The sequence below is a fragment of the Morchella importuna genome, assembly GCF_003444635.1.
Source record: "Morchella importuna strain M04M26 chromosome Unknown Morimp01GS020, whole genome shotgun sequence".
NCBI classification, from domain to species: Eukaryota; Fungi; Ascomycota; class Pezizomycetes; order Pezizales; family Morchellaceae; genus Morchella; species Morchella importuna.
In genome coordinates this window covers 458,008-473,394 of record NW_025763417.1, presented here as the reverse complement: position 1 = coordinate 473,394, position 15,387 = coordinate 458,008, and the positions used below count along the sequence as shown (strand labels likewise).

General features: G+C 44.6%; 5 protein-coding genes across 5 annotated transcripts; 3 read left to right on the top strand and 2 right to left on the bottom strand.

Annotated features, from left to right (window-relative positions):
* Positions 1–1,770: 1,770 nt before the first annotated feature.
* LAJ45_06739 (uncharacterized protein) lies at positions 1,771–3,057 on the bottom strand (the record flags this gene model as incomplete). Its single annotated transcript, XM_046116301.1, has 5 exons — positions 1,771–2,101; positions 2,219–2,266; positions 2,323–2,424; positions 2,494–2,500; positions 2,919–3,057. 5 exons carry the CDS (start codon positions 3,055–3,057, stop codon positions 1,771–1,773), a joined length of 627 nt encoding a protein of 208 aa, XP_045970504.1.
* Positions 3,058–3,131: 74 nt separating this feature from the next.
* Positions 3,132–4,276, top strand: LAJ45_06738 (uncharacterized protein; the record flags this gene model as incomplete). Its single annotated transcript, XM_046116300.1, has 5 exons — positions 3,132–3,134; positions 3,489–3,520; positions 3,613–3,699; positions 3,784–3,955; positions 4,025–4,276. The coding sequence occupies 5 exons, from the start codon at positions 3,132–3,134 to the stop codon at positions 4,274–4,276; spliced, it is 546 nt and encodes a 181-aa protein (XP_045970503.1).
* Positions 4,277–4,703: 427 nt separating this feature from the next.
* Positions 4,704–6,518, bottom strand: LAJ45_06737 (uncharacterized protein; the record flags this gene model as incomplete). The annotated part of the gene is made up of 4 exons (XM_046116299.1): positions 4,704–5,196; positions 5,265–6,256; positions 6,317–6,367; positions 6,441–6,518. The coding sequence occupies 4 exons, from the start codon at positions 6,516–6,518 to the stop codon at positions 4,704–4,706; spliced, it is 1,614 nt and encodes a 537-aa protein (XP_045970502.1).
* A 242-nt stretch (positions 6,519–6,760) lies between these two features.
* On the top strand, positions 6,761–8,558 carry LAJ45_06736 (uncharacterized protein; the record flags this gene model as incomplete). The annotated part of the gene is made up of 3 exons (XM_046116298.1): positions 6,761–7,132; positions 7,197–8,261; positions 8,328–8,558. The coding sequence occupies 3 exons, from the start codon at positions 6,761–6,763 to the stop codon at positions 8,556–8,558; spliced, it is 1,668 nt and encodes a 555-aa protein (XP_045970501.1).
* Positions 8,559–9,325: 767 nt separating this feature from the next.
* Positions 9,326–15,102, top strand: LAJ45_06735 (uncharacterized protein; the record flags this gene model as incomplete). The annotated part of the gene is made up of 14 exons (XM_046116297.1): positions 9,326–9,575; positions 9,628–11,379; positions 11,442–11,869; positions 11,921–12,035; positions 12,090–12,198; positions 12,262–12,485; positions 12,545–12,752; positions 12,807–12,953; positions 13,007–13,383; positions 13,444–14,062; positions 14,116–14,247; positions 14,299–14,391; positions 14,443–14,771; positions 14,828–15,102. 14 exons carry the CDS (start codon positions 9,326–9,328, stop codon positions 15,100–15,102), a joined length of 5,058 nt encoding a protein of 1,685 aa, XP_045970500.1.
* Positions 15,103–15,387: the final 285 nt, after the last annotated feature.

Sequence of the window (15,387 nt, the reverse complement as noted above, 5' to 3'; positions counted from 1 at the left end):
CCCTTATTATCGGACTCTGAGTTATGAACATGCGCGCCAGAATAGCATAATATAATACTCAAGCCTACGCTGAATCAAAACTCTTTGGCCAATATAGTACTTTATCCGGTGCAATCTTTATAATAAGACTACCACCAGTACTTAAGCTCTACCAATTGAGCGCACCGGATCCACTTATGTATCCATGATGACATAAAAGTAGTTGAATGTCGTATCTCAGTCATAGACTATCACTCGATGGAGTTATTTAAATTTCTTTTTTCTTTGTTCAATTTATCCGATTCTTTGCAAACTGGGGCTGAACTTAACTATTTGATTCATGGAGCTTTATTTAGAGCTAGATTATTCTGCCTAAAACATAGAAGGGGAGTTTACAGTTTTTCGAGCTTAAGACTTGAACCAAACAAGATCGTATCTAACATTGGCACTAGTCATGTTCAAATTCATCCTGCGTTCTTTCTTACTTTGCGCCCTTTCTTTTCAGAGGAATTAGTAATTTGCCTAGCAAATTGTTTAGGTAGAAGTTAGCAGCGCTCCCCACATGGTTGAGCAATCAGTTGGGCATCAAGCTATCGTATATAGGGATACTAATACCAGTCAATTATTTCCTTTTGGGTTTTTTCTCTCTCGAGAAATATTGATGTTGGACTGAGAATTCAAGGAGTTGACGTTGTGTTGATTTGGTTTAGTTCAATATCTTTAATGCTTCTATACCAGGAATCTTCGCTATGTATTTTACAGTTGTGAAGACAAAAAAGCAAGAGATTTAAACATAGTCATGCCTCCTGACATGGTGTTTACGGAGTAACCTTATGCGTCACTAGGTCTCGTGCTTTTTAGTACCTACCCCTTCTGAACAGTGTGAGAGAACTCAATCTCCCAGTGCTCACTCCTGCCTACTTCCGAATAAATGTTACGTAGCTTGGCTGGATAGGTAGTAGTACTGTGCTTGGTTTATACTGTGTACTCACTATTAAGAAAGAGAATCTCTATTTCCGTTTTCTCGTATAATTAAGCTAACCCTAGAGTGACCTGACCATTGACCTTCGAGACATGATATATCACTCGATCGTTAGGGAGCTTCATGGTTATGGGTTCCTCCCCATATGTATGTACACCCCCAAAGAAATACACTCGACACACAATAAAGGCGAAGAGGGGAAGTTTGGATAAATGCTAATAGAGACACCTCGACGCCCGTCAGAATTTGATGATAATACGTAGAAGTTTTCGGAGTCTAGTTTGGGATGTAAATACGGTTTCCTGGGGGGCTCTTACGGTCAAGGGCGAAGGAACTAGGCAAGAATATATATTATGAACACAGTTCATACAAATATCGAGTTTTTGGCATTAAATCACAATATGATAACACCATTCACATGTCCGTTAGTTACGTATAGACTTATTTCATCTGGCCACCCGTGGACGGACGAATACAATGATTTCAGGAGCGAGCGATCATATATATCGAGTTGCCAAAAGAGCGTTGAAACTACATTTGGTGAGGGTTTTTTGCTAGCCACGGATATTATTGTTGTATTTTGGAAAGGACTCTAGAAATCCACAAGACTGTTGGGAAACTAAACCCTGTAGACAGAGGTAAAAAAGGATACCGTAACAGTGATCCTCGAAGTCCGTATATTTAAACAGAAAAAGATCACTGTAAACACCTGCTAATCCAAAGAAACGGCCCAAAACCCAGTTAACTTTTATTTTATTTAACACTTGAAGTAAAGAAAATTCCCTCCAACAGCCCCAGCCAAGTTGCGCTTAGATAGTGGTCTCGTATGGGATGGGGGTAACGGTCTCGGGAAGGTTGTCCTTGGCGCAGACGGTGCGCTCCTCACGGGGCTGGACGGGCTGCCTCTTCAAGTGAATGTGGGTGCCCTGTTCCCTGGCCTGGCGCTTCTTCTCAGCGTTGGCCTTGACACGGTTGACGAACTCGGTTCTGCACTTGGAGTGGTTGACGTGCTCGATGCGAACGTTCACGCGCTTCTCGATAAAGCGGTTGCCGACCTTCTTGTAGATGATGACACCGAGGGCGGACTTGGTGACGTTGTAGACGACACCAGTCTTTCCGTGGTAGACCTTGTGGGGCATACTATGGTCGAGGAGATCAAGTCAGCGGTACTGTTCATTCGATGGGAATGAACATCCTGAGCGCAAGATCTCCGGATGTTTTTGCGAACGTTACAGTTCGTGGAATGTTTAAACTGACCCCTTCTGGACGGCACCGTTGGCCTTAATGTCGACGATGTCACCGACTCTATGATATTCATTAGGAATTGGTTATCTCGCTAGCGCGGCAAAATTCCGACGAACCTGTAAACCTTGAGGTAGGTAGACAAAGCGATCATACCCTTCTTGCGGAAGTCGCGAGAGAAGGCATATCTAGTACCGGAACGAATACCACCAGAGTGACCCCTAAAGCCGAAAACAAAATTAAAATCTGTAGCTTTACGACATTATCTGATCGGGCAGCAAAACACCTACATTTTTGCTTATATCGGCGTTGTTGGAGGGGTTTATTGTTGGGCGTTTGTCGTGTAGGTTTTTTTGGCAGATTCAATTGTTGATGATATTGAACTTACAGCTCGGAAATATTCCGTTGTGTGGGTTGGATCGTGTGTGACTGCTTTTGGTACTCCTCCGGGTAAGTGTCTAGAACTAGCAAGGGTTAAAATTACTGCTAGGAGGTAATGATAGAAAAACAGGTTTCTTCTGGCATTGAGTAAACGGACATGTAGTGCAAAGATAAATACATGTAGCTATATGAAAACTTACGAGACAATTTCTAATTATCATTTGTGTTTTCGAAATGTCTTTGAGCAACGGTATCTTTCAAAACATTGCAGTACGGTCCCAGAGTACCCAAGCTTCCTGCTTCAACACTTAAGCACTTGTTGGCATTAGCTAACCGTCTTTAACGATCGAGAACGAATCAATTCGAAAAAGGCTCCTATAGAATCTAACTCCGAAGACACCACAGTTGATGGGGGTGGTGTACATCCCCTTATTATCATGGACCGGGAGCTCCAAGGTCGTGGAAAATGTCATTTCTAGAATACGGTCAACTTAAGTTCCTGTAACCTGAACTTGACAATTTAGCATAGGAATGTATATTTATTTTAATGGTATATTCGATCAACTGTTGTATCTAAATACGCTTTAGCCTCTAGGATGATACGGATTCTGTTGGAGTCAGCTAATACTCTACCCTAACCCTGTATATGCTGGTTACCCTGTCGCCTGCAGGGTCTCAAGCCCTTTGGCGAAAAACAGTCACACACTGATCCAGGCGCACCACCAAGGAACATTTCGAAGTTAAAGTCCTGGATAGTAACTTCCCTCAAACAAACGACAGTTATTCGTACCAATTCAGCAACCCTAACGATACAGAATGGCCCCTCGTTCCTACTCCAAGACCTACAATAAGTGCCCCCACTAAATAGTGAAATGCTGATAAAAACTAACATGAAATTATACAGGTCCCGCGTCGTCCCTTCGAGTCTGCGCGTCTGTGAGTACCACTGAGATTTGAGCGTGCTCATTCTCATGTCTCAAATATGCATTTTTTCGACAGTCCGAACTAACCAATTTTTTCACAATTAGCGATGCTGAGTTGAAGACCGTCGGTGAATATGGTCTCCGCAATAAGAGAGAGGTCTGGAGGGTCCAGCTTACCCTTTCCAAGATTCGGTACGGATTTTCTGGGTTTCTTAGGTTATGGCAGGGGGGTGTTATATGTTTGGAGAATTTTGGTCGCTGATGGATATCGAATAGTCGTGCTGCCCGTCAGCTTTTGACTCTTGACGAGAAGGACCCCAAGCGTCTTTTCGAGGGTAACGCCTTGATTCGCCGTCTGGTCCGTGTTGGTGTCTTGGACGACTCCCGTATGAAGCTCGATTACGTCTTGGCTCTCCGTGTCGAGGATTTCTTGGAACGTCGTCTCCAGGTACATTCCCAGAACCGACTTTCTACCGGAAGCCTCTTGCCGTTTACTAACCTCGCCCTTCCCATATAGACCCAAGTTTACAAGCTCGGACTTGCCAAGTCCATCCACCACGCCCGTGTCCTTATCCGCCAGCGTCACATCCGTGTTGGAAAGCAGATCGTCAACGTTCCTTCCTTCATCGTTCGTCTCGACTCCCAAAAGCACATTGACTTCGCTCTCTCTTCACCCTTCGGTGGCGGGCGCCACGGACGCAACAGGAGAAAGAAGGCCAAGGCCGCCGAGTCCAAGGGTGACGGTGAGGAGGAGGAGGAGGAGGAGTAAATTTCACGCCTTTCTTCGTCTCCAGCAAAATAAAATAAAAAAGCATCTGTCCAGTACCAACTTAATTTTCTATAAGAGAGGAAATTTCAATGCATCAGGGTGGGAATGGAATGGAATGATATGGGTTTCAAAAAGTTCAGTGATTTTCTTTGTTGGCGTGAGGTGTAGTTTTATGTCATAATCCACAGAATTGACTGTAAATGGCTGGTCCAAGTTACATCCATTGTCCAACATTGAAACGCTAGTACTTGATATCAAAAGGAAAAGAGAAAAAAATCATCGTTCCAGAAACCCCAAAACGCCATATATTTCATCCATTATAGCCAATTCCCAATGACAATATTTACAAGATTAGTATGTCACTACCAAAATCAATATCCATAATTGAGTCTTGATTTCCATCGCGCTAGTTAACAAAGTATTTAACTTATCTTCTCCCTCTGCCACCGCCTCCACCCATCAAATTCCCTAATCCACCACCGCCCATCATCCCTCCGAATTGCTGCATCATAGCTTGCATGTCCATGCCTGCAAACGGATTTGCTCCCCCGGCACCACCCATCCCCGGCATCCCACCTGCACCTCCGGCACCACCAAGCATCTTCATCATATCCGCCATGTTTGGCATTCCACCAGCGCCACCAGCACCGCCCATGCTCTGCATTCGTCGCTGCATGGCTGCCATTTGCTGCTTTTGATTTTGGCCGGACATGCCACCACCAGCCTTCTGCATATTTGCCATGTTCTTGCCCATTTTCTTTGCCATACCTGCCATCATTCTATGTTGAGTGAGGACGTCCTCAACTTCACGGACTGAGGTACCGGATCCATGGGCTATACGAATCATACGGGTTGGTTGGGCGGTGAAACATTTGCCATCTGAGTCGAGTTCTTTTTCGGTCATTGAGTCCATGATATAACTATATTGTGTTAGAAATCATATTGTGTTAGAAATCGAGCGAGAAGCGGTTGGGGGCAGAGGAAGTACATCATGCGTTTTAATTTCATTGAGCCCTCTTCGTCACCAACATCACCCATCATTTGGGATAAACCAGGAATCATACCCGCCATTTTGCTGAGAGGGCCCATTTTCATGATATTTCCCAGCTGATCACGCAGGTCTCTAACTGTAAAGATACCCTCCTGTATGTGCTTCATGGTATCCTTTTGGTCTAATTTGAGACTCTGAACATGTTCAACCAATCCTTGCATATCACCCATACCAAGAAGCTTTGAAACGAAAGGTTGAGGCGCAAATCGTTCGAGATCTAGCATATGCTCACCCGTACCGATGAAAACAATTGGTGTTCGTGTTGCAGCAACCGCAGAGATAGCTCCTCCACCAGCGGCGTGACCGTCGGTCTTTGTGATAATAATAGCACCAAAATCTGCGCTCTCTTTGAAAGCTTTGCTTTGAGCCTCTGCAGCCTGTCCGATAGACGCATCAAGAACCATAATCGTCTGGTCTGGCTTGACCGCCTGCTGGATCTGTACCATTTCTGCAAATAGCTCCTTCTCTTGTTGATGACGTCCAGAGGTATCCACAATGATAATATCGAATTTCTCCTTTTTGAATTTGTCCACACCCTCCCTTGCTACCTTTACCGGATCCGTTTCAGTATAGGAACCAAAGTATGGGATTTTCGCCTTCGTTGCGTTCTGTTTAAGCTGGTCGAAAGCACCGGCACGGAAGGTATCCGCGCAGACCAAACAGGCTTTGAACCCTCGGGCTTGATAGTGTCGAGCTAGCTTCGTACACGTTGTAGTCTTTCCAGAACCTTGTAGACCAACGAACATAATGACATTTGAACGGCCCTTTTTGGGCTTGAATGGTTCATTGTGAGGGTCTACAAGCTTAACGAGTTCGTCGAAAACGGCTTTTTGAATAAGTCTTTTCTTGTTCGCAGCTGGGGGTAGCTCTTTGAAGTTTACGGCGTGTTTTATGGATTTTCGGAGACCGCTGACAAGCTTGACGTTAACCTGTGTGCTGTCGTTAGTTATTTAAGAAGATGGGACTAATTCGGGGGGGTGGTAGCCTACATCAGCTTCAATCAGCGCAGAGCAAATCTCTTTGAGCATTCCATCGAAAACCTATAATTGAATCAGCACTGAGACCCTACAAAGCAGCCCTTGTAACTGTATGCCTAAAACGCGCGAGCTGTACCTTCTCATCGACAACGTTCGAGTGTGCCAATTCAGACACAGCACTGGTGATACGTTTTCCTAAATCTGCTAGAACCATGGTGGGCGATAACTGGGATGCAAATCGTGGGGTAGGATGGCGGGGTCCAAAATGCACCTATATCTCTCTAAGGAGACTCACTCTCAATTAGACTTGCGGCGACGTCGGCAGCCGATAAGATTCAATCCAATCAGATAATCATTACCCGGCTCTACTTGTATATCTTGGCGCCTTGAACTTTTTTTGCAGGTAGGATTGAAGCTTTTGTTTGCGCAAGAAGTACTGGAGACTATACAGCAATTATGTCGACTCAACAACTTGCAGAGACCAGTGCGCCTGCACAGACAAATAAGGCTTTGGCCGCGCCTACCTCAAAATCGAAACGATCAAACTCTAAAAATGACAACGGCCGCACACCAGAGGAACTCCAGGCGGCGCTCGCGGAATATGGTCGCGGCGACCAAATTGCCGTCAAAAACATTAAGGATAAGAAACTCCGGGGAAATTTGAAAAAACTTGAATATCGATACAAGGCCGCTGCAACAAATGCCAAAGATGCGGAGATGTTGATGGAGGAGCAGCAGGGATATGTAGAGGCCGAGGGAATGGAGAGGACCTACAAGTTTTCTCAGAAAGATTTGGTACAGGCAGTAGATGTATCTACTGCTCAAAAGGTATGGCCGTCTTCTAAGTACTTTACTCTGAGGGAGTTTTGTATTAATGAGCTCCGACCAATAGGGCTTTGATTTGAAACTCCCGCTATTCGGACCATACGCCATGGATTACACTCGAAACGGGCGGTATTTGCTTCTTGGAGGGCTGAAGGGACATGTCGCCGCCTTTGACTGGCGAGAGGGCAAGATAGGCACAGAGCTACAGCTTAAGGAGACAGTGCGGGACGTCAAATGGCTCCACAACGAACAATTCTTTGCCGTCGCTCAAAAGAAATATACCTACATCTATGATCATGCTGGTGTTGAAATACATTGCCTCAAATCCCATGTTGAAGTCACGAACATGGAGTTCCTTCCGTATCATTTTATCCTAGCAACGGTCGGTATGAGTGGGTGGTTGAAATATCAAGACACCACAACGGGTGCCCTCATCGCGGAATTCAGGACTAGACTTGGAGCACCCTCCAGTATGGCCATGAATCAACGAAACGCCATCATTAATATTGGTCACGCAAATGGATCCGTTACTCTTTGGTCACCTAATATGAACACCCCGCTGGTCAAGATGCTCACAAACCGAGGCCCAGTCCGTGCTCTTGCGATAGACAGGGGTGGCCACTACATGGTCACTGCTGGTGCTGATGCCCGAATGAATATCTTCGATATCCGAACGTATAAAGAGGTACATTCCTACTTTACACCCACCCCTGCGTCTTCGCTGCACATCTCCGAGACTGGACTGCTCGGCGTAGGCTGGGGCCCCCATGTAACTGTATGGAAAGATGCTCTCAAAATTAAACAAAACAGCCCATACCTTACGCATCTTCAAGAAGGTTCTGCGATCAACCGGGTTCGTTTCTGTCCTTTCGACGATGTACTGGGTGTTGGTCACGCAGACGGATTCTCGTCGCTCATTGTACCTGGATCTGGCGAACCTAATTTCGATTCTTTGGAAATTAATCCTTACGAGACGAAGAAACAAAGACAAGAGGGAGAAATCAAGGCCTTATTGAATAAATTGAAGCCAGAGATGATCTCGCTTGATCCGGACTTTATAGGAAGGATTGACAATGCGAGTCACGATGTCAGAAAGAAAGAACACGAGGAGAACGTGAAGGGGGGTAGTGCTGTAAGTCGCATTCTATGATAATAGGTCGATATATGGCGGTTGCTAATGAGTCATTCATCAATATAGGCAGATAAAAAGATGGGGGTAGAAGGGAAACGAAAACAACGTGGCAAGAACTCTGCTCTTCGCCGGTATCTCCGCAAGAAGGGAGAGAAGAACATAATCGATGAAAAGAGATTGAAATTCGAAGAGATGAGAAAAGAGCGTGAGAAGAGGCAACAAGGATTGCCTTCGACGTCGAAGGCAGAAGAGCTTGGGCCAGCATTGTCAAGATTTTTGCAACCAGGTGCCAAGTGAGTGGGTATCAAAAGTTATGTCTTTAATTTTGTTTCCGGGAAGGTAAATATGCTGTATATATGTAATTACTAGTCTTGTGACTTAAATATTTGCGCCATTGGGATGTTTCCCGCGCTCTACAACGCAGTGAGAAGCCTATGTAGTAATGAATGATCTCTCATAGAAGACGGAGTAGCCAAGAAACACAACTTTTACTCTTTCAGGTATACAGTACTGACTACAGCCATACATGTAGTCATCTTCGCCAAAGGACTTCGAACAAAGGGAAAAAGCCAACGTCCCCACCTGAACCTGTCGGTACAATGACCTCCGGAACCTCATCGGTCAGAGTGACCTAATTCACTATAATTTGAGGCAGGCGATAGTCTCATGGAGTAGATATATTGATCATTTAATTGGTTTTCAACAAATGCCTGTGCCTATTACAGAACATGTAAGGGCCTTGATACATGCATGTTCGATAGGTATACTCACAACTTATCACTCGGTTTTGGAGATACCTAGAATTTAGAAATACATGTAGCTAGCAAAATTACATGTGGGCATAAAACGATCGATCCAGGTCAGAGATAAGACCATTCTGAACCCCGTGCGGGATACTCGGAACACGTGACACCACTTTAGATCCCTGTACAGAACGCGTCTCCTGCCCAACGACGCCCGCCAACCGCCCCCGACGTGTCGTTCATGTCATCGAAGACAATGAGAGTCCATATTTGTTCTTCTAAACCGGTTCCAGTGCACTTACAAAGCGGATATCTGAAACGATGCAGGATTCCAGCGATGCCGCCTTTCGTATTCGCCTAAACAATATCGACCATTACCAGATCGAACCAACGTCCTTTGACCCTCCTTTCCCTCCACCGAAAGGTTCAAAATACCCACCAAAGATCCCTATCATCCGAATATTTGGACGTACAGAGACAGGACAGAAAGTCTGTGCACATGTTCATGGAGCGTTCCCATACATCTACATAGAATACCCAACAGAAGAGATCGGGCTGGATCCCGTCAATAGTGAGAGATATCATCTCCGCTGTATAGATTTAGGCTAAATATTTTATATCAGGGAATCGATGGTTACGAGCTCTCCGTAAGAGCCTCGATAAGGCTCTTAATGCCCGCAAGGGCGACGAATTCCAGAATAAACCGATCCCAAAACCATACGTTGCTAATATATCCCTTGTCAAAGGAACTCCCTTCTACGGTTTCTATGTAGGATGGAGATACTACGCTAAGATTTACTTACTTAATTCTCGGGACATGACCAGACTTTCCCAGATTCTTCTCAGTGGGGCCATACTTCAAAAGGTATTTCAGCCGTATGAAGCTCACATACAATACCTGCTACAATTTATGATCGACTTCAACCTCTATGGATGTGGTTTTGTGGATTGCAAAAATGTTAGATTCAGGCATGGTGTTCCAGATGTCGATGATATTGAGGAGGGACACCGGTGGCATACTGAATCGATCCCAGCGCACTGGATGTTACCAGAGCATGAGTTCCCTAGACAATCTTACTGCTCGCTGGAGGTGGATATACATGTCCAAGACATCATGAACCGGAAACTTGTTTCCCAACGCATGCTCCACCATGATTTCGTTGAACGCACGAATCCTATCCCACAAGACCTTAAACTCCTCCACAGTCTTGCAGAATTGTGGAAAGACGAAAATAGTCGAAGAAGCTCTGGAGACCAACTCAATATGGAAGGATTCGTAGCATCAACCGGTAAGAGGGAGATAAATGAACCCTGGGGGGACGAAGATGAAAAATGGGAGAAGGTAAATGCAATAATCGAAGCGGAAAGACTGAGAGGAGATGGTTGGACACCAAGCTTTGAAGATTTTGTACCGCGTGAAGAGCCTGACCCTTTTGTACAAACCGCCTTGCAAAGTGTGGAAGACTTTTTCGTCTTTCAGGACATGGAACGTAAAGATTTGCACCCGGATGAGGATGAAGACTCAAGAGCGGATGTTGATGTTGACCTTATTGGAGATATAAATAACGTCGAATTTTCTGATAGCGATGGTGATATGGAATTAGTCGATGCTGATGAAGAGATGTTTAACAAAAATGGGGAAGAAGAGGAGGAAGAGGGGGGGAATTTAGAGGGACAAAAAGAAGAGGAACAACGGCAAGGAAAGGATAAAGTAAATGAGCTTGAGAACGATTCGTCATCACAGTCAGATGAGTACTCAGACCTCGAAGAAAGCATAACAAGACGAATCTTGTGGCCAAATGGTAGTGATTCTCACACCCCATCACAAGAAGGTCACGGTAGCATTTCTCCCCAGGCCGATTATTTAGGAGACCCCATGCTCCTTCAACTACAAATTAAAGATGAATTTCGCCAATTAGAAGACGGTTCAATGATAGTGCTAACGCCAGGCTCGCACCCTGTACCAACGAAGCGAAAACATCAACCAGATACTCCGGTCTCAGAGAAGAGGGCATCCAAACTAAGCAAAATTGAGGAAATAGGAAAATCCATTAGCATATCACCTGGTAACCAGTCATTATCACAGTTATCGATAAACTCAGCATCGAGTAAGGTCGAGGCCACAGGAATTATAGAGGATTTATGTATGAACGATGTACTAAACCGCTCGCCATTACAACTGCCCTTGGATTCTTCAATGACAAGAGTTATAACTCTTCCCCTTTCGCAAGAGAGGCCTTCTCAGAACAGCATAAATTCTCGGGGTGTGACCGCAAATACTGCAGAACTTATCCTTGTACAAGAAATGGCTTCTCCCCAGGCGCCAAGCATCATCTCGAGTACAGCAGTTTCTATCACAATAAATGGTGAAAAAAGTAAGTGTCCTACTAATCATAATAATATGTGGCCAAAATACATTTAATAGTCATTGTTATAGAAATGCCCAAAAACATCACGCTTCCGAACCCAGAGGGTAATTGGCATGTCCGTAATTTCCGACCTCCCCGTACATCTGAGCTCGTTCCTATCGAGGACTTTGGGATGCCTCAGGTCGAGTATCAGGAACCATACTTTTCAGATGAGAAGGATATACCAGAAGCTGGCTTTGACTACGGCGGGGTCACACATAAATTTAACAGTAGAAAGATTTCAAATGTGCCTAGGTATAATGAAACGGAACATAATAATTCAAAACTACTCAATGAGTCATTCAATCAAATTTCTCCTAATTTCCGATGCTGGGAGATTTCTGCCCGTCCCCCTACAAGATCAGAAGCTATAAAGTGGCTAGAAGAGAAAAAGACAGTTCAGGATTTATCCTTCGTTCGGCGAGAACGCTCTGAAGAGCCAGGGCATTCTTCTCAGGTCAATAACTTCATATCTGTCTCTAGGAATAGTTCTAACTTGGTTGTGCAGATCGAAGGTCCAACCCAAAAGAACAAGCATGGGTTCAAATTGTCTCAGAACGAGAAATCCAAGTGTATAAATAATGAATTGCAACCTCTAAGCATCATGAGTCTAGAGGTCCATGGTATATTATGAAATGAAACTATATATACAGTCGCTATTTGCTGATATTTGATAGTCAATACACGAGGAAATCTTGTACCAGATCCAGAAAAAGATCCAATAGCTAGTATCTTCTGGTGCTTACAGTCCCATGATGGCTTTGAGAGTAATGGTATCAAAGATGGGTAAGGATAGAAATCTGAACTGTTTTCTCTTTTTTTTTTATAAGCATCGACTCACAAACAAAGATACTACGTGGGAATTCTAGCCATGGATGAGAATGATAAAGAAAAGACAAAAAAGGCTTTTCGGCGTCACTCTCATGTAGAAATCAAAGTTGAGTATACGGAACTCGATATTGTAATCGAGCTCGTAGATCTTGTACGCGCCTTGGATCCAGATATTCTCACCGGCTACGAAGTCCATTCTAGTTCATGGGGATACCTGATTGAACGTGCTCAAAAAGTTTGGGGTGAGCCAGCCTCTTAGCACATTATTCACACGAATGAATAGACTAACGCAAGTATAAAGGCATGGATCTTTGCGATGATCTATCGAGAGTGCGACAATTGAGCCAAGGCAGGTTTGGTAAAGAATTAGACCCCTGGGGATTTAACACTGGCGCAGCGATAAAAATTCCCGGGAGACATTTAATTAACATATGGCGAGCTATGCGTGGAGAACTAAACCTTCTAGGGTATACGATGGAAAATGTCGTTTTCCACCTGCTGCATAAACGGTGAGTATCTCCACGTATCAATACTCCATTCACTGTCTCTAATCCAGGATGTAGAATTCCCCATTATGGATACGGCACCTTGACCAAGTGGTATCAGAATGGTGATCCAGGATCTTTGGCTACAGTTTTGGACTATTACATAGAAAGAGTGCAATTGAATCTAGAGATTATAGACCAACAGGAACTTATTTCACGTACTAGGTGAGACCGAGCTTAGGTTGAATCTCTTAGAAAGTGGCTCTAATAATGCGCAGCGAGCAGGCACGAATATTAGGCGTCGATTTCAACTCGGTTTTTTCCCGCGGTTCCCAGTTTAAAGTCGAGTCTTTGATGTTTAGAATTGCAAAGCCCGAAAACTTCCTGCTTGTTTCGCCAAGTAAGCTTCAAGTTGGGAGCCAGAACGCTCTAGAGTGCCTACCACTTGTGATGGAGCCAAGCTCGAACTTTTACACAAGCCCAGTTGTTGTCCTAGACTTTCAGTCTTTGTATCCATCAATCATGATTGCGTATAACCACTGCTATTCCACATTTGTTGGAAGGGTTGATTCATGGAACGGGCAAGACAAAATGGGCTTTCAAGTTTACAAACGGACCCCAAGACTTTTAGAGCTATGCAAAGACCACATCAACAGTACGTAAGCCTTTTTTTTTCCCCTTCTCTCCTAACACATGCTGATATCACAGTCAATAGTTTCTCCAAATGGCATGATGTTCATCAAACCAAATATTCGAAAGTCCTTACTCGCAAAGATGTTGGCCGAGATCCTGGATACAAGAGTCATGGTCAAAAACGGAATGAAGCGGTATAAAGATGACAAACAGTTATATAAACTTTTGAATAATCGACAATTGGCCTTGAAGCTCATTGCCAACGTAACCTATGGTTATACGTCTGCTTCATTCTCAGGCCGTATGCCATGTGCCGAAATTGCAGATAGCATCGTGCAGAGTGGAAGAGAAACGTTGGAGAAAGCTATTGATATGATCAATAACAACATGACATGGGGCGCTGAGGTAGTCTACGGCGATACTGATAGTTTGTTCATACACCTCAAGGGGAAAACAAAGGCACAGGCTTTCGATATTGGTGAGGAGATAGCAGCTAAAGTTACAGCCATGAACCCAGAGCCGATTAAACTCAAGTTTGAAAAGGTCTATCATCCTTGTGTGCTTCTGGCGAAGAAACGTTACGTTGGATTCAAGTACGAACATCGGGACCAGCAAGAACCAGAATTCGATGCAAAGGGTATAGAGACTGTAAGACGAGATGGCAATCCAGCAGTGCAAAAAATGGTAGAGAAGTCTTTGAAGTAAGTATATATATCTCCACATCTAACTCTATACTTTGCTTATATTAAAAAAGGATCCTGTTCCGCTCCTCTGATCTGTCGCAGGTCAAGTCCTATGTGACCCGCCAATGGATAAAGATCATGAAGGGGGATATATCCATCCAAGACTTTACAATTGCAAAGGAAGTAAAGCTGGGCAATTATGCGTGAGTTTCCCATCATGAAGTACGAGTATTTCAATTACTGATATATCATAGCGAGGGCATCGCTCCCCCGCCTGCGGTCAGGCTTGCGTTAGAAAGGATGTCCAAAGATCCTCGGAACCAACCGCAATATGGGGAACGATATCCGTTAGTCCAACTTATACCATCCTTACGCTGGCATGACTGACGTTTCAGTAGATTTGTAGTTGTTGCAGGTGGCCCGAATGCTAGGCTCATTGACAAGTCTGTTGAAGTAGAAGTACTACTACACAACAGTGACATCCTGTGTTTGGATTCAGAGTACTACATCACCAAGACCCTCATCCCACCCTTGGCACGCATTTTCAACCTTGTAGGAGCAGACGTAGCGTCATGGTACAGGAAGATGCCAAAAGTGCAACGACTACTAAGAACACTCAAACCAAAGCATGGAGCCGAACAAAGGTCGGCAAGGACAATGGAGTCCTTTATGACGAAATCTACGCATGTCTGTGCCGTGTGCGAAGAAAAGGCAGAGACTAGATACCGTAATGTCTCCTCCTCCCAAAGAAGACCCTTCGTCAACTAACATTTCACTTCATAGATATATGTCAGTATTGTTACAACGAACGTGACGTCGCTGTGTTTAAGCTGCAGACAAAACTCACCCGGGCAGAGAAGTGGAAGAATGACCTTGAGAAAATATGCTGGTCCTGCACCGGGCGGCCATGGGGCTCAGAGATTGCCTGCAAATCCCAAGACTGCCCAATATACTATTCCAGGGTCCGACAAACATCCCTTCTCGCGTATGAACGAGAAGAGATCGAACCCCATCTAGCAACCCTCGCGGATGTGAATATGGAGGATTTGGAATGGTAGTCTAATAACGATTTTTTTTGGGGGGGAGGGGTTTCTTTTATTTCATTTCCTTATACTCGTCCAGCATGTATTTAGATGTATCTTTATGCAAAAACAGATTTTGATCCAGAATCCAACCTGCCAACGATCAAGTTCCCAATAAACATGTCAAACCGATGATTACCCCCCCCCCCCCCCTTTCCCCCATGCACCCCACCCAAGAAGCTCGGCGCACCCCACATTCACGTGATAGCCTTGGCATCAGGTTGACGTCGGCATCTGATTTTCCTCCCCGCAGAAATATTT